A 26,914-nucleotide genomic window follows, 5' to 3' on the forward strand; every position below is an offset into this window, starting at 1 on the left:
ATTCATGTGACCTCGAAGCTCATTTAGTGTTTTATAGCAGCAAAACAAATTAAAATCCAAGAAATGTGAAGTGGATCATCGTGATTGTGTCGTTCATTTGTTATTTAATCGATCAGAATATAATTTCAGCTGAGAAGCAGCAATGCCTTAAATAAAAAAATATGAAGATGTGTTTTAATATTGTCTTTATCTCTCTGTAATTGATCTTTTGATGAACATCTTTATCTGATTTGCACTGTCACTGCCTGATACTTATATATTTTATGTATATTAGGATGTCAATGAGATGCATTTTCTGTCATGATATTTGTGAAGTACATCTTACATTCTTAGTCATTCAACCAAAGGTGAGGACCTCTTCGCTGTGAGCAGGATTTGAACCTGCGCAGGGAAACCCTATTGGATTTCGAGTCCAACGCCTTAACCACTCGGCCATCACAGCTCAAGATTAAGTCTCCTACCCTCAAAATCCATACACATCCCCAGACATGTTGATTTATTGGTTATATTGACATTATTTTTCACCAGTACTCACAATCAGGGTCTTGTTGCGTTACTGAAAACACCAAAATCCCTTTCTCTGCGGTTCAGATGCAGCAACATCACTGATAAAACCACCACAATCTGACTTACGCTCAGTGTACACCAATAATATACACAAGGGTAAAACTCAAAAGTGTATCTATTGGTGTCCTTTCTCTTTTATTCCATATAAATACTTCATAGCGTTGTTGATGCACACGCTGACAGATCTATGATGAACGACACACCCTGTACGAGACATCGTTCCATGAAGGAACTTGTGATCAAAGAGACAAAACCAACATAAATCATTTCCTACAGTGTTGACTAATGAAATTACATTTTAATGAGCAGCGACCCAAAAACAACGTATCTAACGTTATTGGTCCACAGGCAAACAAGCAGCTGAGTTTCTGAGAAGAACTCACATTTTGCCAACAGTTGCATCACATCCTCGTGGAATCACTCAGTGGATTAATGAGGTGAAAACATGTTTTCCTTTAGAAAAGATGCCTATGCTGAACCCATTGACGACATATAAAATCTATGTTATTTATTAATATACTAACTATTTGATGTATCTGTATTTTCACTCTGGATAGATATTGGAGGACCAGTCTCTGTGTGGGAGGGAGAAGTGTGTGTATGTGTCAAATGCGAGGTGTAATATTCGTTATGATGGTGCTTGGTTTTATGTTATGTAATGTTGCATTGTCTTATGTTGAGTTATGTTTTGTTTTATTGTGACTATGGAAAATTAATAAAACCACTTTTTTTTTAAAAGAACTCAGATTCTTGGTTTTTCGTTTTCCTGTGTGGGTTAATGAAGTCAGAATTACACTACAAACCCTGGTGAAATCTATTGAAATACTAGAGTACAGCTCTCCATCAGCCCCCTACTTCAAAATCCTCTGGCATGAAGCAGGAGAGCAGCACAATGTCAAACAGTTAGGTTATTTTGGAAATACTAGTACAGCTACACAAAGGGGCTATAAAAAGGACCTGGTGGCTTTTCAAAGAGCTTGTGAAGTCTCTTATACACTGCACATGAGCTTCCATGTTGCTGGATGACCAAAATATACCAACACATTTCTGCCTTAGCGCCTTGAAAACAATAATATCACAATGTGTTTGGACTGATAAGAATTTCTAGTTAAGAAAATCAGCATTTACACTTCATGATATAATAGATATCATGACACACTGTCGGATCAATGCGTCGTCCAGCTTTATTGCACATGCAAAAATGCATCTTGTGTTTATCTGGTGATACACGACGCTTCATCCGTGTGCTGACATTATTAATGTCCTCGACTGCGATCAAATAACCGTCCTTTATGCAGGAGTATGAAATTATTCAAAATGAATAGTCCAACAAAAGCGCATTTCACCTCATATAGAGCAAATAAAGCATCTTAAAGCATTTTTATTTATTGATGTAAAATAGGTTTACGTCCATATGATTGTCTGAAAGAAAATGTTTTTTCTTTGAACAGCATGAGAATAATACATCCTGTATACAAAGACCATTCAAAGCAGTGCCGGGTGAAGCCAAAAACAAAACAAAAAACATAATACTGCACAGTTCAGACACATAACTTAAAATAATACAGTCCTCCGATACCGCCTGATTAAATCATACAGATACATACACAGGTCCTTCATCATCAAGTCAAGGCAGCTTTTAACAAATCAGCAAAATAAGAATCAGTTCCATTGTAAACCAATGCTGCCGTAACACCACACAACGTCCTTTAAAAAACAATAAATGCATGCTCACGTCACATTTAACAAATGAAAAAAGTACCATTCAGTGGTCCAACAGAAACACACAGATGTACATATACACACACTCTGAAGGCACATGTGGCTTTGGCTAACTAAACACCTGGATTTCCCCCTGATGTTTTAAGCAGCTTTAGCAGGAAGTTGTGGCCATTTTTAAATGAAGTTGCATGTCTGTCTATGTGATGATGTCATAAAGACACTTTGCTATGCTAGTAGATATTGTGGCAATCGAGTATTGCTTTTGTTTGTTTTTTACATTTACATCAGCAGAGGTGATCTGATCCAGCTGAGCAAACGTATAAACATAATTTAAGGCACAAAACGTTAATTCCCTTAACTCATTTAAGCAGCCTGGAGATTACCATCCTGAATAGAAGAAGGCACAAGGGAAAAACCGAGAGAAATAGCTTGAGGAAGCCGATTGGTGGCATTAAAGCCCTGCACTGACACCCTGGGACTACAATGTTATTGCAATAAGATGCTGACTTAGCTTCACCGAATGCTGTCTGTGTTGTGTAAACATGCTGGGAATGTCTCATGTGCAACCTCCCAAACTCTGGTTTATTTAAGTAAGAGTTAGTCTTCTTTTTCCAAACGTTTAGCGGGTTGGAAAAACATAAAATCTGGCAAGCAAAGGATGAAAAGTTAGTCACTGGAAAAAAGTCAACATGGATCATGGTTCACGACAATACTGTTGTTTCTAGGTGATCTCACAGCAAACGGGTCAAAGAAGCCGACCCAAAAGCATCCGTCGGCTGCTGTACAGCATAGTTGTAAACCTGAAAGGAACACACGGTGCCTAAAGAGGTGCAAGCTTCTGTTCTTTTTATCTTTTTTATCTTTTCTTTTTTTTTAACAAAGTGTACCGACGTATATAAACAGGCTTTGGTGTTTGAATGCTTTCCATTCTGCTGCTACAGAGGCACGTGATGTAAACTCCACGTTTGTGAGTCTGTCCTTTTACTTGGTCGACCGTGCTGCAGGTCCATTTAACGTGTTGCGGTCCATCGATGGACCACATGCCACAGGTAAAAGCACATAGAGAGAAGGGGAGAGAGAGACGGGCGGGGGAACAGAGAAAGTAGCTCCGGGGGTTGTGTTTGCTGCCACCTGTTCTTCACCTGGGTATAGGAGGGAGAGGAGGAGCTCCTCGCTCCTTTTTACCAGACCCTGGAACGAAGCAAAGGCACAGAGGAGTTAGTGTTTTCCTCCACCAGGTGGCGCTTTGTCACTGCTACCTCAGAGGTTATTGTTCCATGTGTTTGTGTCTTTATCTGACAGCATATCTCAAAAACCACAGAATATTCATGAAGGTTGTTCAGTGTTAACTAATTTCAGCCTGTATAAAATGATGTTGGAATGATTTTCATGTGTAAAACAAAAAAAAGTGACTTCATGATTATTTGTGCGAGTAGAGAAAAAGCAGTAACTCCTGATTGTGTGGAAACTTCAGACTGACTGAGTGACAGTCAACCTGAAAGCAGTGTGTGTGCCGTCTGTGTGTGTGAGACTGACCTCTGCCGTCAGTCTTGCCGATCTTGCTGGGGTAGGTCTTCTGGAAGGGCACGTAGGGCTCGGGTGGAGGAAAGTCTGACACAGGATGGAAATTGAACCGACACTCCCACTCGTCTGTTGAGAGAGAGAAATGAAGGTTAGTGGATCTGTCGCCATCAGACTGACTAAAAACCCCCTGTGAAACATCACAAACGTACATGGCTTTGGATTTGTTTCTCATTTGAATATGACTCTTATGATTTGACACAATTCAGAGAAAGATTAGAAACATGAATAGAGATCAACATGTTTCTCTGAAAACACAGAAGAACAGAAGTCGACTAGTGCAGAGAAACTTCACTGGAACTCTGCACAAGTAAATTAAATTAGGAAAACACTGATTTTCTGGAAACCTTTTTTCTATTTTTCGTTTTTTTCCATTTAGAATTCGATATCAGTTTTTTCCATCTTTTTTTTTTCCTGTTAAAAGTTTTTTTTTTTCTCAATATGGCAAGTTTTTCCTCACTCGAATCGAGGGTGTAAAACAGAGGATGTCGTTTCACTGTACTGTTAGTAAAGCCCACTGAGGCAATGTGATTTAGATTTTGGGATATATAAATAAAACTGATTTGATTTCATTCGGCACTTAAAAAGTTTGATACCCAGCAGCCAGCCGAAGAGTATCTGTGTCGAAAATCTTTTGAAAGGCACCACATATTCTCAGGATACTCAGGAAATGTGATTATAAACTGTCAAAGTTTTTTCTGGATCAGGACATTTGGGACCCCTTGTCACTTCTTGTCCCCGCTGCCTTCCAAATCAAACTGACTCCTTTGGTTCAATGGGATAAAACAACACGAGCGGGGGTTCAGTGGGTTTCTCTGCCATAGTTGTCCTCGCTGGAACTCATGTGGTAAAAACAACATGATGTCTCTTGTAGGGACAAGGACAGTACGGTACAGTTTTTGTCAGTTAATCCTCTACAAGGCAGAGAGTTTGTATTATCTGCCTGTACAGTTACCTCTAACACACACAGACTTATTAGATGTACGTTTTGCTAACTGATAGGGTTTTTATTTCCCTTCATAATTTACTGTATCGTGTACTTTTGCACCATTCTGACAGATTCTTTAATTGATTGCATCACATAAACCTTCCTGGGTTTACTCACCCTGTATCTGGTTGTGGTGAGAGTTTTGGAAGCCGTTACCCATGGGGGGTGGAGGAGGGGGCGCTCCTGTCCCCGGCCTGTCCGGAGGGAGGGGAGGTCTACCGCCGGGTCCACCACGAGGTGGCTCCGGGCCCGGCCGACCAATAGGAGAAGGAGCTGCTGGTGACCTCATGCTGCCCCCGCCCGGGCTACGCACTGAGGAAGGAGGGGGAGGAAGAGGCCCTTTGGAGGTGGAAGTAAAAGTTGACATGTTAGCTGATGAAAAGTGAAGTGGATGAATTAAGATTGTAATCATTCATATCTAATATTTACAGCAGCTCCCGACAGAAGTCACATGCTGGATGATCACTCTTCTCATATGATTTATGTGCAACAGTCATCCGTCATTCCACAAATCAAATTCAGGCTGCTTACCTGAGCGCACTGAGGACTGGTTCCTTCCGAGGGCTGGTGGTCTCTCGTTTGGTGGAGGAGGGAGAGGTCCTGACCGACCATGTGGCGCCGCTGGACTGTGGCTGGCAAGGAGAAACTTTAAATTTTATCTTTACACCAACTTTACAATATTTGTGGTAAGAAAATCATGAAGCTATCATGAATATTCTCTCAGCGACTGATGCCTGATAACAAATATGTGTGCACTCGTTGCCTCAATGTAATTCATCCATCAACAGGTTAAACCTTCCCGTACCTGTTGAGTGAGCTGTTCCTTTGCGGCAAACGAGGGGTGCTGTGGTCCTCCCCTCCAGCCGGGGAAGGTGGGAGAGGAGGGGGACCCGGTCGGCCCGGTGGGAGGGGGGGTGCACCCCCACCAACCGAGGGCCGGGAGGAAGAGGATGAAGACACAGCGGGAGAAGGCTTGGAGTTGACAGAGGGTGGAGGAGGGGGCACATCACGGGGCATCGATGGCCGATGACCTCCACCAGGAGCTGGTGGTGGTGGAGGTCTGTCGTCAGGAAGCGGAGGCCTCCCTCCAGGAGATGGAAAAGAAGGTCGGCTGTTGTTTGGGGGTGGATGAGGAGGTGCAGAGAATCCTGGTCTCGGCCCAGGTGAGGAGCCTCCAGGTGGGGGAGGGAGAGGTCCGTGTCTCCCTGAAGGAACACTGGGAGGTGCAGGCATGGAGGCATGGCTGGGCCTGGGTCCACCAGGTGGAGGTGGGCCCCCACGAGACTGGAAGCCCTGGGTTGGTCGAGGTGTGTTGGGAACAGGAGGAGGGGGGCCTCCTGAAGTGTCTTGTCTGGATGAGAGGTTGGGACGGCCCTTGGGAAGATCAGGGATGCTGCCACGGCCACCAACAGGGCCTCCTGGGAGTTTAGGCGGGCCTCCACCGCCACCAAAGGGGGTGGGACCAGCAGAGCGGCCTCCAGGGGGGAGCACGGGTCCTCGGCTGGGTGGTGAGTCTGCAGGAGAGAAAGGAAATAGAGTTTTAAAATATTTTAGTGGTGTTATTAGAGCCCTGATTTGGGGCCCTCTCTGCACACCGGTGCCCCGCCGTATTCGGCTGGTGCCCTTTTTATTTTTTTGGCCCCTGGTCCTCAAACATCCCGAGTCTACCCCTGCTTAACTTCACCTGCATGTAAGTGGATTGTGGGAGGAGCACCTCACTGACTGTTATTCCTGATTTAATGATCGATTTTTTTACCGTTGGACTTGTTTCCTGCAGACCTCAGTTTTGGCATCCCTCCTGCAAACAGGCCTCCTAAACCTCCTCCGCCACCGCCACCGCCACCACCTCCTCCTCCGCCTCCTCCACCACCTCCGCCTCCCCCGCCTCCACCTCCTTTGGGTTCTGAAAGAATAAACAAAAAATATTAAATGAATTGTTCATTTGCAGGATACATTTTCTACATTAAATACACTGTAGTGCTGCACATTTGTATGAAGGTGTGGTGTGGGCATCACATGAGACCTTTTTGTAAATTCATTGTTTTCTGATGTCGTCTGCTGTCACAGTGACTGAGTTGGTGTGACTAACCTAGCTACATATTGACCTCCCTCTCTGAGGACACTAAAGACAGACTTAATAAAAGTTCTTGACTCACTGTCCAGTGTGGGTCCACTGCGATCATTGGTAACAGTTTTCTTTAATCTGGCTCCTTTAGTAATGTCCCCCAACAGAGCGTTTCTTCCTTGCTGCTCATTACGGTTCAGATTTGGTTTCTCTGTGTTGGCCTGAAACACAAACACACACACAGCGATATACAGTCACTGAGACAGAGCAAAGCTGCAGAAAACACCCCGAAAAGGGAAAGCAACTGATGCCTTTATCAATTCATGCGTGTTAAATCCATAATAGCGGAATGGCAACGGGAAGTGAGTGGAGAAAATACAGGATTATCAGGAAATGTAATGACAGAATTCATCCACAAGATGTCTCTGCTGAGCAGGTTCAAGAGGACAGAGCAGCAGATGCCACTGGGCAGACAGACCGACAGACAGACAGACAGTTGTATGACTTACCACAGCAAAGGTGGGAGGAGGGGGAGGCCCTGGGGGTGGAGGGGGAGGTGGGGCTGGCATCTTCCTCTCTCCACTTTACTCTATCTGTACTGGACGCCGCACCCTGGAGGACAGATAACACAAACACACACTTAATGAAATAGAACAGCGGCACTGCGAGATATCTTTGCAGTCGCAGTTGTTGGGAGTCGTTCAGACAGTTTCAGGGTGTCCACATGTCCGAATGACTTCATTTAGACAGTGAGAACTTTAACAGCTACCTTTCCACCAACTGTACACACAGACAACAATACAAGTCCTCAGATGGACATTTCTTCAGTCAAACACAGATGCTGTGCTGCAAAGTTTTAACGTGGACGTGACACGGATGAAAATGTTTTGTTCATCTTTGATTAGATATTGAGATCTGGCGGTCTCTGACTTCAAGCTGAGCTGTAAGATTACTGGTGTTATTCTTAAAGATCGTCAGCACCTGTGTGAAGTGAGGGCCACCTCAAAGGAAAAGCCTCCTGTTCATCCTCCACATGTGGGCAGAGGTTTAGTTGCCCCTAAGGTAGCGCTGATAGATAGACTGCATTTTGTTCCATCTGCTATCGGCTTTTTCTGACTGTGTTGAAGTGACTCAGAAAACCATGAACTTCAATACACAGTCAATACATTTTGTCCGCTATGATCAGTGGTCACAGCAGTTCATTTCACTTCCTCTAACGAGTCTTATTGTGACCTGACAAGTTGGAGAATCAGTTTGCACACTTGCACACAGAGATCCCAGCCTGTCACACTCGGCTATGGTGGTTGTCGCTTGGCTAACTACACATCAGCTCCATCCAGCTTTTGTCCTGTTCAGCAAGAGCTGTCTGGCCTGGTGGTGAGTGGTGGTGAACATAACTTTAAAAAAGTTATGTTCAAAGGTTAAGGTTCAAAGTAATAACTTCTGAAAACTGATAGGGGAGATGTTCTGGATCTGGTCTCCTCTCTGTAGCCTCTTCCCCTCTGTAGAGATTATGACTTGATTTTGTGGTTAAGAAATTAACTATTTGTAATAATAGGCACAGCATTCCTTTAATTGGAAAGGTTTGTCGAAAAATTTCAGGTAACAGGTCCAATCAGCTGATAGTGAGGTTACAAGCTTACCATAAAGGTTTCATCTAACAGGAACTTGAGTGTTAAGTTCCCTAAAACATGACTTCTAAACAGGCTGTAAATCCAGAGATTATTTTCACAACAGTTTCTCACAAATCATCTCGTAATGCACGGCTGTCAGACCAGAGCAGAGCAGAGCAGAGAAGACGCTCAGTGTTTGTCCTCTGGGAATCTATGCTTTTGTTGAAATAGTTAAAGTTGCACTTAGCAAGACGTTTACGTAAAAAAACGCTGGACTTATTCAAAGAAGTTACAATGCAGGGCCACAACAGAGGAGAATGTCTCATCCTGAATGTGAACCTGAAGATAAATCTCATTCTGACAAGCCGGCAGTACATGTCAGACAAGCTTAAAGTCTCCCTCCAGTCAAAAATGCTCTTCTTCTTGTTCCTACAGTTGAATGTTCGAGCTTCACCGCGCAGAGTGATGTATGTGCAGAGTTTGACACTAGAAGACTGTTTTCACATTCACAGTTCAAAGTTTAAATTCTGTCCGTGCTCGTTGAAAATATATTTACCAGAGGCGGGGCTGCTAGCGTGATTTGTGACATCACAAGCAGTTCATATATTCTGGGATTTTAATGAGGGAGGAGAAGTCGGTGCCATTTTAAGGATTTTGAATAAATAAATACTTTTTCCCTGCAAAACCACATCAGGCACACAAAAAAAAATGTATGCATGCCTTAATACATAAGTGGAGGGGACCTTTAAAGACTAACTGACCACAGCTGATATTAAAAGCAACTGCAGACACGTCACTGACTCTTTGAGGCCAATATTGCAACATGCATGAAAACATCAACCCACAGTGACACACAGAAGCTGCTGTCTGACTGGATCGATTCTGTGCAGAATTTCTGATGATCTCAAAATACTGAAAAAGGACGTGGAAGAGACACTTTTCACAGTCTCTCCTGTCGACCAGAACTGCAGACAGAAAACTACATCAGCATTAATAATAAATATAATATATTATAAATGATCTCATATTAAAAACCACCGACAATGACAAGGGCAAAAACAAAACCGGCAAGTTAAGTTAAACAGTTCGCAAATCCAATTACTGACATGACATGAGTCAGATACAGCACTTCCCCATCTAAACTGTGAGGACTGGTAAACACACCAAAACACAAGAATTTATGTAGATATTTTCGGTACTTCTCTATCACCCATTTTTTCATACAGGGGTTTAGATTAAGAGCCTTGAAGGTGTCAAAATAACATGTGAACATGGTGGAAAGGGACTATTCTGACTGGCAAAGCTGCATCAATACCAGGCTTGCTATTAAAGCAGGGCTGAATGTTAAATAAAAATATTATCGATAGTGCAAAATATGGCCGAGTTCAGCCGCAAATTAGAGCCAAACTCTAATATGTACAAGTTACAACTACAGGCCCACAGTGTCGGCTCCTTGGCATTACATTAACCTGCTTCATTTTTAATGACGAAAACTAATTGCAGTGAGATCATAGAGGTCATGTCAGGTGAAATGCAATAACACAGACACCCAGTTACACAAGAGGCACGAGGAAGAACAAGTTGCATGTAACGGCCTATTACAGCCTATTACAGCCTCTCCCTCCCTCCCACACACACACTAACACCTTCAAATTCACACTAAAATAAGCCATTTTCGCCTCGCACAAATAATCACACAGCTTGGCCTCTCACTTCATTGTAAGTCACACACACACACACACAGGCAGGCAGGCCGACCATCCTCTAGGGGCCTCTTACTTCCTGTATGCTGCTGACAAACAGGAAGTCACCACGCGGCTCCAGCACCGCAGCCATCCGGTTGCCAGGATGATGATACCTCCACATCTCGGCTTCGGATCATTTTGACATTCCCCTCCTTCCTCTCACTTTCTGTCCTTTAACCGTTCACCGCTCCTTCGCTGCATTTGTGTATCACCTCTTTCCCCTTGTTTCCTGCCTTTTTTCGTGCTCTCTTCATCCGTGTGCACCATCTTGACGCTCACCTATGTGACCCCTGTCAGCCCTCTTTTCTCAGTATCTGCCAGTTCCTGTAAGGTTTGTCACTTACATCATTGTACACCAAAGTTTCCGCTCATAGCGTGCTGCCTTCACCTGAAAACAGTCTGTGCTGTATTAAAACAATCAACAAAAATCATTGAATGTGTGGCAGCTTTAAGCAAGCACACATGCCCACTCAGCTATTCATCTCTCATTCTCTAGCATCACTCTGAGGTTGACGTTTGTGGATCAGGGTGAAATATCTCTAAAACTAGTGGATGGATTGCCGTTAAATTTGGTCCACACGCACGTTTATGTCACCTGAGGGGTGGAGTTTGGTTACTTTTAATGTAGTGCTATCGTTTAAATGGTTAAATAATCTTTGGCTAATAAGGCTACGATGACATTTCCATCAGCCATGGTTAAAATGGTAAAGATTAAAAACCAGCATGTTAACAGCACCTCTGTGACTAACGACCAGGTGTGATCCCACCATGACATCACCCATTGGTCTGTGAACTGTCTGAAGTGTCAAGTTTGGCATATGCATGTCACCATCTTGGTTTTTTGGAGCCAGAGGTGACCATATTTGGACAACAAGGTAGAGCTGGGGAGGATATCCTGCTTGGATCTGAAGGAGCACACGCCGTGGTAGCAACCTGTCAGTCACAGGTAGCCACGCTCTAAAGCAGACCCGGCTTTTTACGTCTATTTTACTGTAAATAGGACTCTGGTGTATAAAATGAACATCATGCTGGATTAAAGAAGACTTGCAACTAGTGATTTAGACCATTATTTCCCTGGGAAACGTTTTACTGAGGCAATAAATCAAATGAGAAGTCGGGTTTTTCTCATAAGCTTACATTCAAATCTGACTTCTTTTTTTAAACTACTGGCCTGCAGAAAGAACGAGGAAAGCACTTCTGCAGCAGCTTCACTTTAGAGAACTGAAAGCTCTGTCCATATTTTATACTGTAAATTAAGCATGAGGTATCTCTCACATAGCCACAACAAGGGCCGACTCAAACTCTGTACAGTAAATGTGGAAGTCTGGCAAAACCTGAAAAATACAAGTGTTCAGTTTCTCTTTTTTCTCAGCATGCTGGTTGACTAAAATCTTCCAGTGAAACCAGACTGATGACAATCTGAGCTGAGTTCATAGGGTGATGTTGGCAGCTTTCACATCTACTGTTGAGTAAAACAACCTCATCCCTATCACACCAGCTGTGGCCTACACAGACTAACATGCAATGTTTATTGGAAATATAAATACACTGACCCCAACCCCGATATAAAATTTCATACACTGTAACTCATGGGCCAGTTACGTCAGATGAGCTGTTTACATGTTTCTCATATATGACCATGATGGGAAGAAGCTCCTTAATACAGGAGAGAAAATAGGCTTAAACACTGAGTGCGAGCGAAGCATGAACAGGACATGTACAGCACACAGGCCTCAGTATGACGTCCGCTAAAACAGAAAACTTTTAAGTCTGAGGTTGAGGAATGAGAACAGGCTTTATGCTGATGTATAATATAATCTTGAGGAAATAAATACATAAAAACAAACATATAGACTCTTTGATTCAGAGCCTATCAGTTTTGAGAGTCTTTACATTAGACACACTGTACTGCTGTTGATTTTTGGCGTCTTGTCCATGATTTAAAGTTGAGTTTCTGCAGATTGTTAACATCTGAGACTAGAGTTCATCAGAATAAAAATGCTGAAGTTTTTACTGTATGTGTCACGTCCACCGACACATCCTCGCTAACCTTGAATTTCAGCAGTCAACACTCAAACAACCTGCCAGGCAGTGCCACACACACTCACACCGAGACGTTTTAAACATGTAATCAATGTCGGTCACACACTTTAATTACCCGTCCAATCAAATGTCAGAGCGCCGACACAGAGCAGGAGGAGACGTCTGGAGCTACGCAAACAGATACAGAATACAAAAATCAGCACAAACTCTCAAACACAGACTGCTTTGATTATGAATGTGAGGAATGAAGTCCTCTTCCACGAAATGATGTGCTCATAGCTCGTGATCGACGCACCATGTTGAAGTGCTTGTCATGTAAAAAGGCTCATTAACTGTCAGCTGCAGCTCATAATACAGTCATTATATTTTCTTTGGTATAGTGTGCTGCAGGGATGATTCAGGCTGACCCAGAAGTTACAGTAGCAACGCCCAATTGGATTTTGGATTATTGCAGAAAATAGGCGTAAGCTGTGTTGAGCGAGATGATCTTAACAAATACACGTCACGTCAAAGATTTTTTAGAAGCACCAGAAGTTGAAAAGGTAACGTTAGGCTATAAATAAATTATATTGTGGTCGCATGACTTCAGTGACACCACCACAAAGCCTCCTACTAACACTAAACAATACACACTTTATTATAAAGAGTCGGACTAGTTTGCGACAAACATCCGTCTCTAAGGAGTAGATGGTTCTCCGTGTTCAGCATGACGGTGTTGGTCTAAAAAAGTGGGGGTATTTACTGATGTATTTTATGTCTAATAACCACAGACCTTAATAAAGACATCTAACTGAAAGCCCACTGGCTCAATGACGAGAGAACCAAAATTGAAAAAGTGCTAACGTATTTGCGGGTTTTGGGACTCATTCATTCCCCTGATGATTTGATCTTCACTAGTCAGCAGATGCTCATATCTCTTTACCTAGTGTGAGCCCGAGAAGAGTAACCGTTTCCTGATGATTTAAAGATATGAGAGGTGAAGCAGCTGATATTTGGCTGTTTAACCTGATTAATAACAGCCACTGAGACACAATTCATCAATAGTTATGAAGTAAGTTTTTCAGTTCTGGCTGATGAAACAACTCATTGTTAGCAGAAAAACGTCACTAGCAGCAAACGTCTCCACAGCAGCTGCCTGTTGGGGCCAGACTGGCTGATTTAAAGCCAGACACACGTGTGCATGTTTCTACTGTGCTAACAGCTACAGATGTTTCTGTTTCCCCCCTTCATGACTGAACCCTCTGTGACGGGGGAAATGTACGTCTACCTCTTTGTGCTCAGGATCCTTAATTGCATTTTAAATATGCTGACGTTAGGAAGAATTTAAGCAGACGACGCTGGATTCACAGATCAGGCCGTTCATCAGCAGAGACAGAGCTGAGAGTGAACAATGTCACGTAACACTTTGGTCTATAATTAAAGCAGAGTCGCTTCTGATGGAGGACACAGAGACTAACACATCGCCTCGTTTCCTGCAGCACTGATGAAACGGCACGGACACAACTGCAGATGAAATCAGGCGTGCAGGCAAGAGTCAATGAGTTTCTTACATGTATGTGTTGCAAGGGATGGAAAACCCCCTGCTTGGTTTTTGTGAAGCTGACAGTTTTCATTTTAGCGTAAAAAATCAAATCTGTGCTTCAAAATACACCAAAATATAAAAGACTGGAAACTAAACTGAGTCCGTCTGTGAGCCGACTGTCAGAGTTACTGATGATACTGAAGCAGCTCTGAGGGAACGCAGAAAACACTTCGACTTCCGCCACAGGCTTGTGTGTTGAAATTTAAATGCACAACAGTACTTCTCTCTCACACACGCACACACACACACACACACACACACACACACACAAACACACACAGCCTAATATTAGCTAAGCATTCACAATGGCTCCTTTGACAGACAGAGTGTAGCAGAGATGGAGGGAGAGAGGGGTGGGTGGTGGGGTTATATGAGGGATTTCAGGGTGTGGATCCTTTGAAGAAACACCGTCAAGACACACACACACACACACACACACACACACACAGAATAAAGCTCACATATGTTTCAGTTTACAAATGGCCGTAAAAAAAAAAAACTTCTTCATCCTGCCACCGAACCTCCTGTGCTCCTCGACCTCATTAGAGTTACTGTGCACGACTGTGACTATGTTCACTTTGAAGTAAAATATCAGATTTTTTGGGAGCTTCACCCGTGTGTCATCAAGTCGCTGATGGTTTATTGGAGGAGGGGAAATAGTAAATGAAAATCTGTGAGTTCACACTGGGGAAATGCCCCATTTATGACCAAAACCAGGCAACGTATTGACTTAAAACGCTGCAGTATGCACTGACTGGGGGACAGAAAGAGGATAACTTGGTAAAGCCTTGTTCACAGCCATGCATCCTTCTACCAGGTTGGAGAAGAGATTGTTTTACCTGACTGTGCAAATTGGGATTAAGCTCTGCCAAGGCCCAACACCTTTTGTACTCACTTAAAGAAACCAGCCACGTAAAATCCATGAATTAATCTGAGAAAGTAACAAATATGTGGAAAACACCCAATCTGGCAATGTTAAAATGGATCCGTCCCTTTATCCAGATCCAATCCAACAGTTAATGAGGTCTATTCTGGGCTGAGACCCGTCCTCCATCCAAGTTTAGTGTGAATCTGTTCATTAGTTTTTGTGTAATCCTGACAAGCAAACCAACAAACGGACACGGGTGAAAACCAAACGTTCTTGGTGGAGGTAATGAAGATCCAAACCACCAGCTGAGGCTTTACTATTAAATTATCTTAAGAAAGTCTGGCCAACTTTAAGCATTTTGTCTAGAATACCTAAAAAGGAGGCCTGTGGTTCGAAGCGCAAACGTGTTTTTTTTTCACAGGGGTGACGATGGGTGGGAGCTGGTGCGCCGTGAAGGGGAAACCTCCCGTCACTTTCGACTCAGCTCCACCCAGATTCTCACACGGCTCGACGGTAAACATTAACGTTCCAAAAACAATGAGACGGATCAAACACGGGCTGCCGAGAAGGTAATTTTAGACATGATGAATGTAAGCCCAGGCTAGTGATAAATGTGTCGGCAGTGCAGGAACAGTGCTGAGTGGCTAAGCTAACATCCTGTGGTGTGTTCACATACACTTGCTCACACACACACACACACACACACACACACACACACACACACATACATACATACAGCAGCTGTACTGGCAGCAGATGTGGTTCGACTGCTGTTGTTTTAGACTTCGACTCAGCAGGTTAATTTTACCTCTTGAACACTCTTCAAATAAAGAAATTAATGCTGAACACATCTTGTGATGGAGACCTGCACAAATAAACATCTGCTGCAGAACTGAGGGATCACTTTTTAGCAAGGGTGTGTGTGTGTGTGTGTGTGTGTTTCCTCTCTTGACATATGCAGTGTATCCAGATGTGACTCTGCACTTTTGAATATGGACGTCGACAACGTTTGAGCGGACTAGGAGAGATTTCTTGCACGCATCTGCTCTACAGATGCTTTTAAAAAGTGATCAGACCTCCAGTCCTGGCAGATCACATCGTTGAGCAACATACACAATAAACCACCTTCACTGTTAGTTTTCTGGTTTTCCACAATGGCAGAAACCACTTCCTACACAGAACACAACAATGAAATCTGCAAAACTGCAAAAAAAAAAGGCCATGAATGAGATTTTCCTGGTGAACAGATTTGAAATGGTCGATGTTTAAATCGCAGCTTCTTATTTATGTCTCATGTTTAGTTCTACAATCTACAGAACAGCTTTAATACCGATAAAACCTCCTTTACATCCATCTATATATCATGTGCGTCTCTCAGGTCCCATCTGTATAACACTGTGACGGATCCAATCAATGTCACACGTGGCTATAAAAAAACATATGTAACCACATTACACTGTTCAGCTTCAACACACAACATAACTTCACCCTCCACAGGATACTTCATAAATCATCAGGCTATTAAAGGCATCATAATCTGTGTATCTGCTCTTATTGTTGCAACAAAGCACGATTGTAAATCTGTAATGATTCATCGATTAGTTGATCGCAAGAAAATTTATCGCCAACGATTTTATAATGAAATAATTGTTTCAGTCATGTTCCAGTTTCTTAAATTCAAGGATCTGCAGCTTTTCTCCCTCTGAGTACATGCAGATTTCTGCAAAAATGAATAAAAACATAAACTAGAATGGCATTCAGTAGAGCGCACACCTCCGCCAAGGCCCAACAGCCTCCTTTTAATCAAGCCTAGTACAATATATATTACAAAAACCAGATTTAAATTCAGTGATTCCAGATTTTCATTTGGATCCATCTCATAGATTCAAGCCAGCCAACTGTATTTTCTTTATCATGATCGATTCATTATTCTGTAAGAATTTACCAAACTGTTGAGAAATGCCTTGATCTGAAATCTCACGATGTCGGGGGAAAAATTCGTCCCTTTATTCTGATCCAAACCAAAAGTTAATGGGGTCTGTTCTGGGCCAAGACACATGATCCATCCAAGCTTAGTGGAAATCTGTTCAATGGTTAAAGTGTAATCACGCTGACAAACCAACAAACCAAACCAAAAAAGTGGACACAGCTGAAAACATAACCTCCTTGGAAGAGGCAAAAAAAAGTGAATAAAAGTACAACAGAGCTGCACCATTAGTCGATTAGGTGATCGAAAGTAAATTCATCGCCAACTATTTTGATGATAAATTCTTCCTTTCAGTCATTTTTGAAGCTAAAGTGTCAAACATTAGCTGGTTCCTGCTTCTTATTGTAAGAATTTGCTGCATTTATGACAGTAAATGAAGAATCTTTGGGTTTGAGGCTGTTGGTTTGACAGAAAGAAGCAGTCTGATGAGGTCACTTTGGGCTCTGGGAAATTGTGATGAGCATTTTTCACATTTTTGTTTTATACATTTTAAAGTATAAATGAAAAATAAACAGCAGATTGATCAATAATGACAATAACTGTTGTTAGAGCTCCTAACCTTCCAACAGAGTCTAACCTCGGGCCTAGTGCCTATTCTGGATGTCTGTGTAAAGTCGTCTATTCCTTACTCAAAATCAAACTTTTATGAGCATTTCAAAATACTGACTGCATTATTTGGTGCATTAACTAAATAATTAATGGATCATCAACACAGTTAGACTGTCTGAAAGGGTTCATCACTTTATCTTTTCATCTTTACAAACAGGAAACGAATCTCCTGGTGTGAAAAGACAACTGGGCTGGAGTCTGTTAATAAACTGCAGCAATACATACAAGCAGCCTTTCTAAACGTCACAACAGGCAAAACATAGCTCAAAAAGTCATCAGCAGACTGCAGACAGGCTTCAAGTTTCAGATGTCACCAAATAACGGCCCTTCACAAACCTTCTTTTTGCTACAACATGGTGAAAACCTGTCGGCGGAAATAAAAGATCAGCGAGTCTACTTACTCAATCTGTGTCCATAGAAGAATCAGAAGCACGTTCAGAAGACAGTAGAAGAAGCACCGTAGTTCATTCCTCATAAAAGTGCAAAATGTGAACAGCAGCCACATACAGCTGTAATCAGAAGGAAAAGCGGAAACGTTAGCAGCATCTAAAAGTCTTTAAAAAACATTCTGCAACATGTCGAAGTTCTTCATTCCTCTTCCTCTAAAACTCACATCTCATATTCAGAGAAGTCCCACTTCAGCGCACACTAACCTTATATATGGCACGCGCTACTTCCTCATTTTCAGTTCCCCACACAGGGGAGGGGGGAGGGGTAACATGAAGTCTGCAATAAGGTTCAACAAGGTTGGGAAATAGAAATCCACTACATTTTACGATATCTGTGGGGATCATATCAGGGGCGTTCAGGTATCAGGTAGCGGTCCAACAAAGTGGAAAACTAAAAACTAGAGTGCAGTCAGAGTGTGTTCATCCACCAGGCTGCACAATCCTCCACGTGAAAACCAACATCTTTTAAGTTTCACATCTGTTTTTAGAGCCGGAACAATACACAAGATATCATGTGTGGTTATGTATTCTGTATAAACACAGTATACTGTACGTAGAGTATTCACAGATATACAGATACCTGATAACAACAAAATCCAGTATCTGTTGGGGTCTATCTGATTTAGATTTTTATTAATTAAATGTAGTTAATATTTGTAACCCAGGCTGGTCTAATCTAATATTAGTACAAAATATTACAGTTGATTTTTGAAACCTTAAAGGATAAGTTCACCAAAAAATGAAGAAATCAGTCATTATATAGTCACAGCCATGCTGATGGAGAGTGGAGAGATGTCTTGTAGTCCACAAAGCAAGACAGTGTGTGGGCTTTTATCATAGCGGCTGCAGCAAAGATTTTCAAACCTGTTTTTGGTTCTCGCGCTTCCACAGACTTGGATTACGCCAGACGAGCTGAATGAACGGAGCCATTTTATGTCGTCTTTCAGTTGTTTTGGGGTTTTTTTTACGTTTTAAAACAAGTCTCCAGCTACTTCAGCTGTTTAGGAGAATGCTGCAACACTGTTTTGCTGTGAAGCTCCAGAAATGTTTTGTGGACTACAAAACTTCCCCCCGGCTTCCCTTCACCATGAAGGTGAGGAGATAATAACATCATTTTTAACACAGAAACGCACAGTATTGCCATGTATGAACTACACAGCTATAGCAGCATGATATATTGCAATTATTTTGACAGATTTTATAATTGTAATGTGATTTGTGTTTACTGGGACGGATCATTTTTGCATCACAATTTTCATTTTCACTGAAAAATCTAGTAAAATCATGATGGTGTGAACATTTCTGTGATTTGGATTAATATTTTACTACCATTTCTTTTTAATCTTTGACTTTTCATGGCCACCACATCAGAAAGGATCTGTGCATTTGATTTTATCCGGGGACCACAAGGTAAAAAAATCCATCATCCACTCAGAAAAATCAGTGACGTCGGAGATGATCGATGACGACTGATTACACAACATGTAACTTCTGTAAATCTTGGCAGAAGCAAGACAGTAGAGTCCACGGTGTCAAAAGACAGCAGAGCAGATGAGCTGTTCTCATAATTCTGCATGGGAACTGGTGACTAGTTCGGTTTACAAATTTGACTAAGTGTGAAAAAAAACATGCACCGCAAGGGAGAAGTAGAAGATGACCGACATGCAGTGGCAACAAATACTGAAAGAAAGAATAAATAAGGTGTGAAGACGGGGGGCGGAGAGCAAACGGCTGCACGCTGCTGTTCCAGTTTTCTGTATTACAGATGTTTCAGTTCATTTCAAATTCTCAGAAAAATAAACACTTCGTTTTTTTGGTCTGCATTTTACTGTCTTCAGCTGCTCGGTACAGGACTGGACCTCATTTACAAAGTGGATTTCCTGAGAAGGTTTAAACACACTACAAGTATAAAGAAAAACAAAAGTTTCTATGGAAAGCCGTCTCCTTTGTTCCACTGTTAGAAAATGAAAAACAGCTTCTATTTAACTGAACGTGAATTGATCCCAGCCCCCTTAAAGCTGCTGGACGAGAGGGTTAGCATAGCTCCGCAGCAGCCACTTCCTGTCTCTCTCGGTGTCACACTTCCTGCCTCGCAACACAGTCAGGGGCGGTCTGCCAACCCGCCGTCGGCCGCACTTCAATACTCTCCCTCATGTCTCCTCTTTCCAGCCAAGTACAGCACCAGAGCTTGGACTTGAAGAGACACCTTGGCTTTCTCCGCTCTTTCCCTCAGCTGGTTTTTCTTTACCAGCCTGCAGCGAGGGGAAAAACGTGTGAGTGCTGGTGCTTCAGTTAACCAGAAAAAACACCAGTGTTCCCATAGAAGCCAGTGCGTTTGGCATCAAGAAAACATGCTCAGACTGTTAAATCAGCATCTTGACTTTATACAAAACAAATGTGCAACAGGAACTTAATGTGGCTCCACATGTGGAGCTACAAGAGTCCTTTCAGCCACTACAGGTACTGGAACTGATACTGGCTGAGATTGAAACAAACACAACTCCACACCAGGCCCTTAAAACGGTTAGAAAATAAATCTTTGCCTCTGAGAAATGTTCGTTGTTGACTAATTATTGTGAAAAGAGAACAAACCCCGTTTTCATTCTGGTGTCTTCAGATTGTGCTGATTGGATTCAATGAATGTGGAGATTGTGGACGCAGAGATGACGTCAGTGTCTGTGACTCTTTTTCCTTTTTGCTGAATTCACTTTCTTTTTTTGGCGTGTGCCATCATCATGTCTGAGATCGCCTTATTAACCACATTACAGCATGCGTTTGTGACTGAATTAGCACCTCCTCATTTCAAGCACAAAATCATTTTAATTAACATTTGTGGATAAAATTAAGAAGACAGTTTTTAATGATTTTTTGAGAAATAAACATCCTTCGTTTCTGGTTCAACAAGAAGATCAATATCGCTCTCTGACTGACTGATTGATCATCTCGTTACAAAGCTTATTGTGACCAAGGACCAACTAAAACTGTTGATGACCACCATTTTTAAAAATCAAAGCTAGTGTAGCACTTATCCACAGGAGAAAAGGCAAAAGATTTCCATTATGGACACCAAATCGAAGTAACAGTGGTCAGAGGACCGGTCATGTTTGGACGCAAATGTAGGCGTGCAAAGCCAAGAGCAACACTTGTAAAGAGTCGATGTAGTCCCCCAGAGTTGTCCCTAGCAATGTTGGGAAATTGGAGACGTGTACAGTGACTGAATGATGTGACGCCACGGTGGCTCTCATGTCCGTGGAACAGGTTCCTAAAAGGTTCACACGTTGAACCAACTCCTAACCAGCACTAGCACCAGCCCAGAAGAAGCTGGTAGACTGAAGCTACTGCTGCTGGCTGTAGCGCCACAGTCCAACTCACACAAACAATCCTCTCATCCGACTCACTGCCAGTGACCTAAACAAAGAATTCCCCAAGAAATCAAACAAGAGTCTGACATCATGAAGCACAAAGGAGACCAAAGGTTGCTTCCCAACTCGCTGATGCATCATTTCCACCTAATGAATCATTATGTACTGTGGTAAAGGGACATAACGCATCACCAGACATTATGCTAAATGCACTGAGTAGAATCAACAGGTCTGATCAGTTGAACAGACAGGCTTGTACTACTGCTACTGTATCGTAGTGTGCTTGTAGTGTAACACACTTACTCAGAAGCATGTTATCATCATTTCATCTCCTCGTAATCTTTCCACAGCTTCAGCGATACTAAAACTACGGCCTGGTGTTGCAAAAGCAGCAGCATTGTGTCTCAATATTTTCAATATTTCCTCTTGGTTTCCCGTTGACATCAGCACCAGCCCTGCAGAGTCCCTGTGTCTCAACACACTTTATGAAGTGATGTCACCAGGTTCAAGGGTTTACCCATCTCACCACAGAACCATGAATGTGGTAGTCCACATCACTAACACGGAGCTGAAGGGCTAAACAGTCTTTGGATGCTTTAGTTAACAACTACGCATGAGGAGGAAGACAGGACAAAAGAGGAGAAGAGAAGAGAATTGAAATGCCCCCCATTCTGCATGTCACGGTCACATGAACATTAGTGCAGCTCGCCTGCAGGCGAGTCACAGTCTTTAGATGCTTTGTGATCAGTCACACATCACACATATGACTCATGTAGCGTAGGCCGTGAAGAGACGCCACAAACTGTCATCTGAATGCTTCAACTGTGAGAAACTGAGCCGGAAATGTACAACAAAGTTTGATTCAAGTGCTAAGACACTGTATTATATGAATGTTCTAATATTTGGAGGGAGACTCCACACATTTTACACATTAACTGTGTTTACAACTGCATGTGTGACAAAAAAACTGTATAAGCCTTTTGTGTCTCCAGAGGAAGCTGCATGTAATCTGATAAATTGCTTCCAGTGATGTCACTCAGTAGCTGAATTGCATTATGGGTAATGTAGGGGTCAGGTTTTAAAAAGGAGGAATACTGTGTGGAATAAAACAGGTGATATCTGTGGTTCTGCTGTACTGATTTTCAGCAGTGCTGACCAGCTGTTCAACACCCTGGTGCCTACATTAACCACAATGCATCCTGCCCACTGAGTGACACCAAGACCTATAAACACACTTTAATGTGCTAGAAATTGGTGGAGTTACCCTTAAAAATGACCATTTATTGTCCTAGATTCATTATATTCATTATGTCTACTAAAGATTATTTTCATTATCGATTCATCTGCCGATTATTTTCAAGAGTAATCGATTGTTTGGTCTATAAAATGCCATAAAAATTGTGAAAAATGCTCCCAGAGCCCAAAGTGACGTCTTCAAATAGCTTTTTTTTTTATCCAACCAACAGACCAGAACCCAAAGACTCTTCATTACTATCAAAACAGACAAAGAAAAGCAGCAAATCTTTATAATCCAGTTTGACGTTTTTGCTTGAAAAGTATCTAAAATGATAATTAGAAACCTACATTTACTCAGAGGACGACAAAGAGAGCTCCACTTAGCAAATGAGTTATGACGATATGCTCGACCACATACATAAGTTGAGTTTAAATCATGACTGTTGACTCATTTGACCTGCATTCACAACACATCAGGCACATCACGGTCATGGGTTTCAGTGCTGGACGGCCAGCGAGATGCCAGGATCACGTGCTTTACAGCGGAAACAGAGCTGAGCACAAACAGACGGCACAGCATCGCATTATGTTTCTACTACAACCCACACACTCTAAATAAATGCACATGCCATCCGTCGGCCACAAAGTCTGCAGGACAGTGTTGCAATTCTTGTCACGGCGTGTTTGCTAATGCGGTAGGAAATGATGAGAACCTCATCAGAACACCTCTGAATGCAGTTCGAGGGAGGACGCAAGTGTAGGTTTAATAAACGTACGAGCTTCACCCGGCCCCTCGCTTCCTAACCGACGCTAGGTTAGTCCCACTGAGGAATGCCAAGAACTCAGAGCTACAATGAACTAAAACAAGTTCTGTGACAAAGCACAACCAGAGGCAGCATGAGCACGTAAACAAGGCTCCTCTCTGCTGTGCAATGACCTCCTTCACACCTTACAGCCCCTCTCCAGTCAAAAAATGCTCCTCGTTCCTACAGTTGAATGTTTGAGCTTTTAGAAATGATGTATTTGGAAAAGTAGAAGAACCTACGGGCCTGATTAGTGACGTCAGGAAATTGTTTGGAAGCCTGCAGTGCTCAAACACAAGACGTCCACACCTGAACAACTAAATATGTCGTTTGCCAGTGACTTCCAAAACAACATGACCGTTACATCGTACAGGCGACGGGTTAAAACTGGACCTCCATCGTATGCTCGCAGTTTGGTCGGGTTTAGATAACTAAACTACTTGGACAGGATTTGGAAACATTGTGCTTACTAAATAACTCTAAATCAGACACACGTTATTAATCAACGAAGAGCATTTTAGATACGTCTTAAAACATGTCTGGAGGAGATCTTTACCATAAACTGATAAAATCCATGAATTACTGATCAGAGCTGCTGCTGGGTGACGGCCATACAGGAAGCAGCTCGGGCCACAATATTAAGAAACAGACGCACACCACGTGTCTATACATAGGTTCCTGTTATTGTATCCAATTCCTCTTACAGAGGGTGATGGGGTCAAACTTAAAGAGTACGTGATTAAACGTATAGACTGTAAAGAAATATGAACATAAAGGAACTGATGTGCAGAGCCATGGATTAAGATCCTTTTACTGTAAGTTTCAAAACCGTCATCAAGACAAACACAAGATGAAGTGAAATCAGTTCATATTTCTCACATGGTGTGGAGGCAAAAAGAGGAGACTGTGTTTAAACAGCAGCAGTTCAGGTAACAGCATCTCGTCCTGGTTCCTCACAGTGACTTTGAGCTCGACAATGAACCCTGAACTGCTCCAAACAGCTTTCTTTATTCTACACGGATAAATCCTTTTTAATCAGATAACCAAAGTGGCTCATGTGACACTGATCCAGAAACATACCTACAATAACCACTGAGTGTACTGAACACACCACACTAATGTCAATATAGTCTCAGCCCAGTTAGTCAATATCCCACTGAAGTCTACATGTGACTGCTGACACTCAATCAACATATTCATCTTAGTCATCATGATTACAGCAGAACGTTTCTCTTCACAGCTGAACTGCAGCTCACTTTTAAAAGTCTCCGTCGACTTTACTTAAATGGAAGTTTGTTGGAGAAGCTATCTGTGCTTTTAAGAGCTCTAAGTGTAACACAGATAATGTGTGATTAATAAAACATATCAATAGAAAAGTCCTGACAGGAATAAACAGACGCCAGTGATGTAATAAGTACATTTACTCCAGTACTGCTCTAAAGTACAGTTTTGAGGTAGTTGTACTTTACATGCATTTTTCCATTTTCTGTTTTATATAAATTTACTTTATACTTCCACTGCACCACATGTTGGAGGCGATTATTATACTTTTACTCCTTACTCGCTACTCTTACTTTGTAGATTACATGATAACTTCACATGGTTGTATCTAAGGGAGAAGTTCATAGTTTTCAGTTTATGCACATCTGAGGGTTAGAAAGGCTCGCATGTGAGCAAAGGAGGATGATTTAATATTTGTTCTCCTTCATCGTCTCCTCCTCCTCCTCTGTGGGCAATGGCTGATCACAAACCAGGAGCAAACTGTATCTGAAGTTGTAAATGCTGCGCTTGTTGAGTCAATGAAAGCAATTTGGTTTCATATTATTGTCTCTATTTATTGACTGTCATTTTACAGATACTGATATATAGCCAATAATATAAATTTCCCAATATGGAGCACCCCTACGCTGCTGATTTGCGGAAAAGTGGATTCAAGTTAGTCCCCAGCGACTCTCAATCGTACTATGCAATAATTCAATACTATAACTTATTAATTTTGAGTGTAATCATATTTTGATGATACCACAAATGAAAACAAACTGTAGGAAAATAGTTTCATGCTAAACAAGAACTGGATTATTATTCAGGGTTTCGGACATGTTTATCTCACTATGAAAAACAGGATATCAGAGGAAATATTCTTCTTTTTTATGTCGGAGGTTCTCAACCTGTTTGAGTCACAACAGCCCAGAAACATCAGGTTGGCGTTCAGAACCTCCCCAGCACTGATTTACAACATCCTGAATGTGCCAAATCTTTTGTGTTTTATGGGTCCAATCAGAACTCGTGCACACACACTCTCACAAATACACTCAATAAAATCTGTTAGGTTAAATGATATGAACGGTACAGGCCCTAAACCACCTGGGGACCACTGGAAACTGACTCACAGCCTCCCTGGAGTCTCACTCCCTGGCCGAGAACCACTAATTTATATATTGATTGTTATTTCGACCATAATGCCCGGCCCCTCGACCAGCATGTTGCACAATGTTGTCTCCCACATGGCCTCCATTCTGCAAAACTATTCAAAACAATCCAGGGATGCATAACATCGAGATAAATCACCCCACATACACGAGCTCTAACTTTAGTAAACCAACCAGGGCTGAGACGAGTCGGCTACTGTATCTGCTCAGCTGCTGTGGAGGAAGCTGATCCATGATCCTGTTGCTCTTCAGGTTAGTGTCATACGAGCATCAGCCAACAAGAAGCTCTCTACAAACTAAATGTTTACAGAAGTCGCTGAGCTGAAGAGCAGAGTGTGTCTCACTGCTTACAGCCCAATGGCATTCTGTCAAACAGGTTGCAAAGAGACACACACACACCACACACACACACACACACACATTCCTTTTCCATCCTATGAATTTATGCTATGTGGATGATACGTCCAGTCGAATTCAACAGTTTATCTGCATCTGCATTTGTGTATATGTGAGTGTTTGTGTGAATGTGTGTGTGTGTGTGTGTGTGTGTGTGTGTGTGTGTGTGTGTGTGTGTGTGTGTGTTTGTAAACCCACCAGTGGTCCCTGTACTCCCTACAAAGCTCTCTGAAAATAAAAAAAACCCAAATATGTGAGAGCAGCTCAGTCAGTCCCTCAGCTCTTCCTCAGCTCTTCCTCTCTTGGCAAAAACACATGGCTACAGTTCAGATGTTCAGCCTGATTGTATGTGACGAGCTGCCTTCCTCTCACACACACACACGCACACACACTTTTAAAAAGAAAAAAACAGTTAATACAGAAGTCGCATTGACCATCATGCTGTGGGTGGGAGAAAGGGACAAACCTCTGGCCTGTTGCCTAACACCCCTGGCAGAGCAGAGCCCTGTACGACTAAACGCTCCTTCTCCTCCAGACGCTGAAGTAAACAGCTCGTCTCGACTCAATCGCCATCTCTGCTGGACTCAGCCCCAGCTGCTTTCTGGAGGATGACAACTTCTTTTTTTTTTTTTGCTTGTAAACCGAACTCGGGTCTCACGGTTTCCGCTTCACTGGAGCTATTTTACGCACACACACGCACACACACGCACCAAACTCACAGCAAACTTCACATGATGTTTCATGAACCTACCTCTGGGAATATGAAATGCTGTGCACGGCTAATAATCTTCCATCGGCCCGTCAGTATGTAGAGGTCGGTGCGGAGGAGCTGTGTGTGCAGCCAGCCCTGAAGTCTGCAGAGGACTGGC

General features: G+C 42.4%; 1 protein-coding gene across 4 annotated transcripts; it reads right to left on the reverse strand.

Annotated features, from left to right (window-relative positions):
* Positions 1-1,919: 1,919 nt before the first annotated feature.
* wipf1b (WAS/WASL interacting protein family, member 1b) lies at positions 1,920-26,914 on the reverse strand. 4 transcript variants are annotated; one of them, XM_084376275.1, is made up of 10 exons: positions 26,797-26,914; positions 17,772-17,879; positions 7,433-7,535; positions 7,015-7,144; positions 6,615-6,761; positions 5,664-6,372; positions 5,390-5,490; positions 4,976-5,197; positions 3,826-3,939; positions 1,920-3,480 (listed from the first exon to the last, which is right to left on the reverse strand). In XM_084376275.1, the coding sequence occupies exons 3-10, from the start codon at positions 7,490-7,492 to the stop codon at positions 3,428-3,430; spliced, it is 1,536 nt and encodes a 511-aa protein (XP_084232401.1). In that variant the 5' UTR covers positions 7,493-7,535; positions 17,772-17,879; positions 26,797-26,914; the 3' UTR covers positions 1,920-3,427. The 4 variants fall into 4 exon arrangements, with proteins under 4 accessions (XP_084232401.1, XP_084232402.1, XP_084232403.1 ...); XM_084376276.1 differs by lacking the exon at positions 26,797-26,914 and adding an exon at positions 18,024-18,041; XM_084376277.1 differs by lacking the exon at positions 17,772-17,879.

The sequence above is a fragment of the Pagrus pagrus genome, assembly GCF_965226575.1.
Source record: "Pagrus pagrus genome assembly, chromosome: 15".
Classification (NCBI taxonomy): Eukaryota; Metazoa; Chordata; class Actinopteri; order Spariformes; family Sparidae; genus Pagrus; species Pagrus pagrus.

Excerpts from the sequence above, each read along its gene's own strand:
- wipf1b (XM_084376277.1), bottom strand. The coding sequence starts at position 7,492 with ATGCCAGCCCCACCTCCCCCTCCACCCCCAGGGCCTCCCCCTCCTCCC. Across the intron at positions 5,491-5,663 it reads AGGAACAGCTCACTCAACAG|CCACAGTCCAGCGGCGCCAC; the intron begins GTACGGGAAGGT and ends TCTCCTTGCCAG. Across the intron at positions 3,940-4,975 it reads TCACCACAACCAGATACAGG|ACGAGTGGGAGTGTCGGTTC; the intron begins GTGAGTAAACCC and ends CTCTCTCAACAG.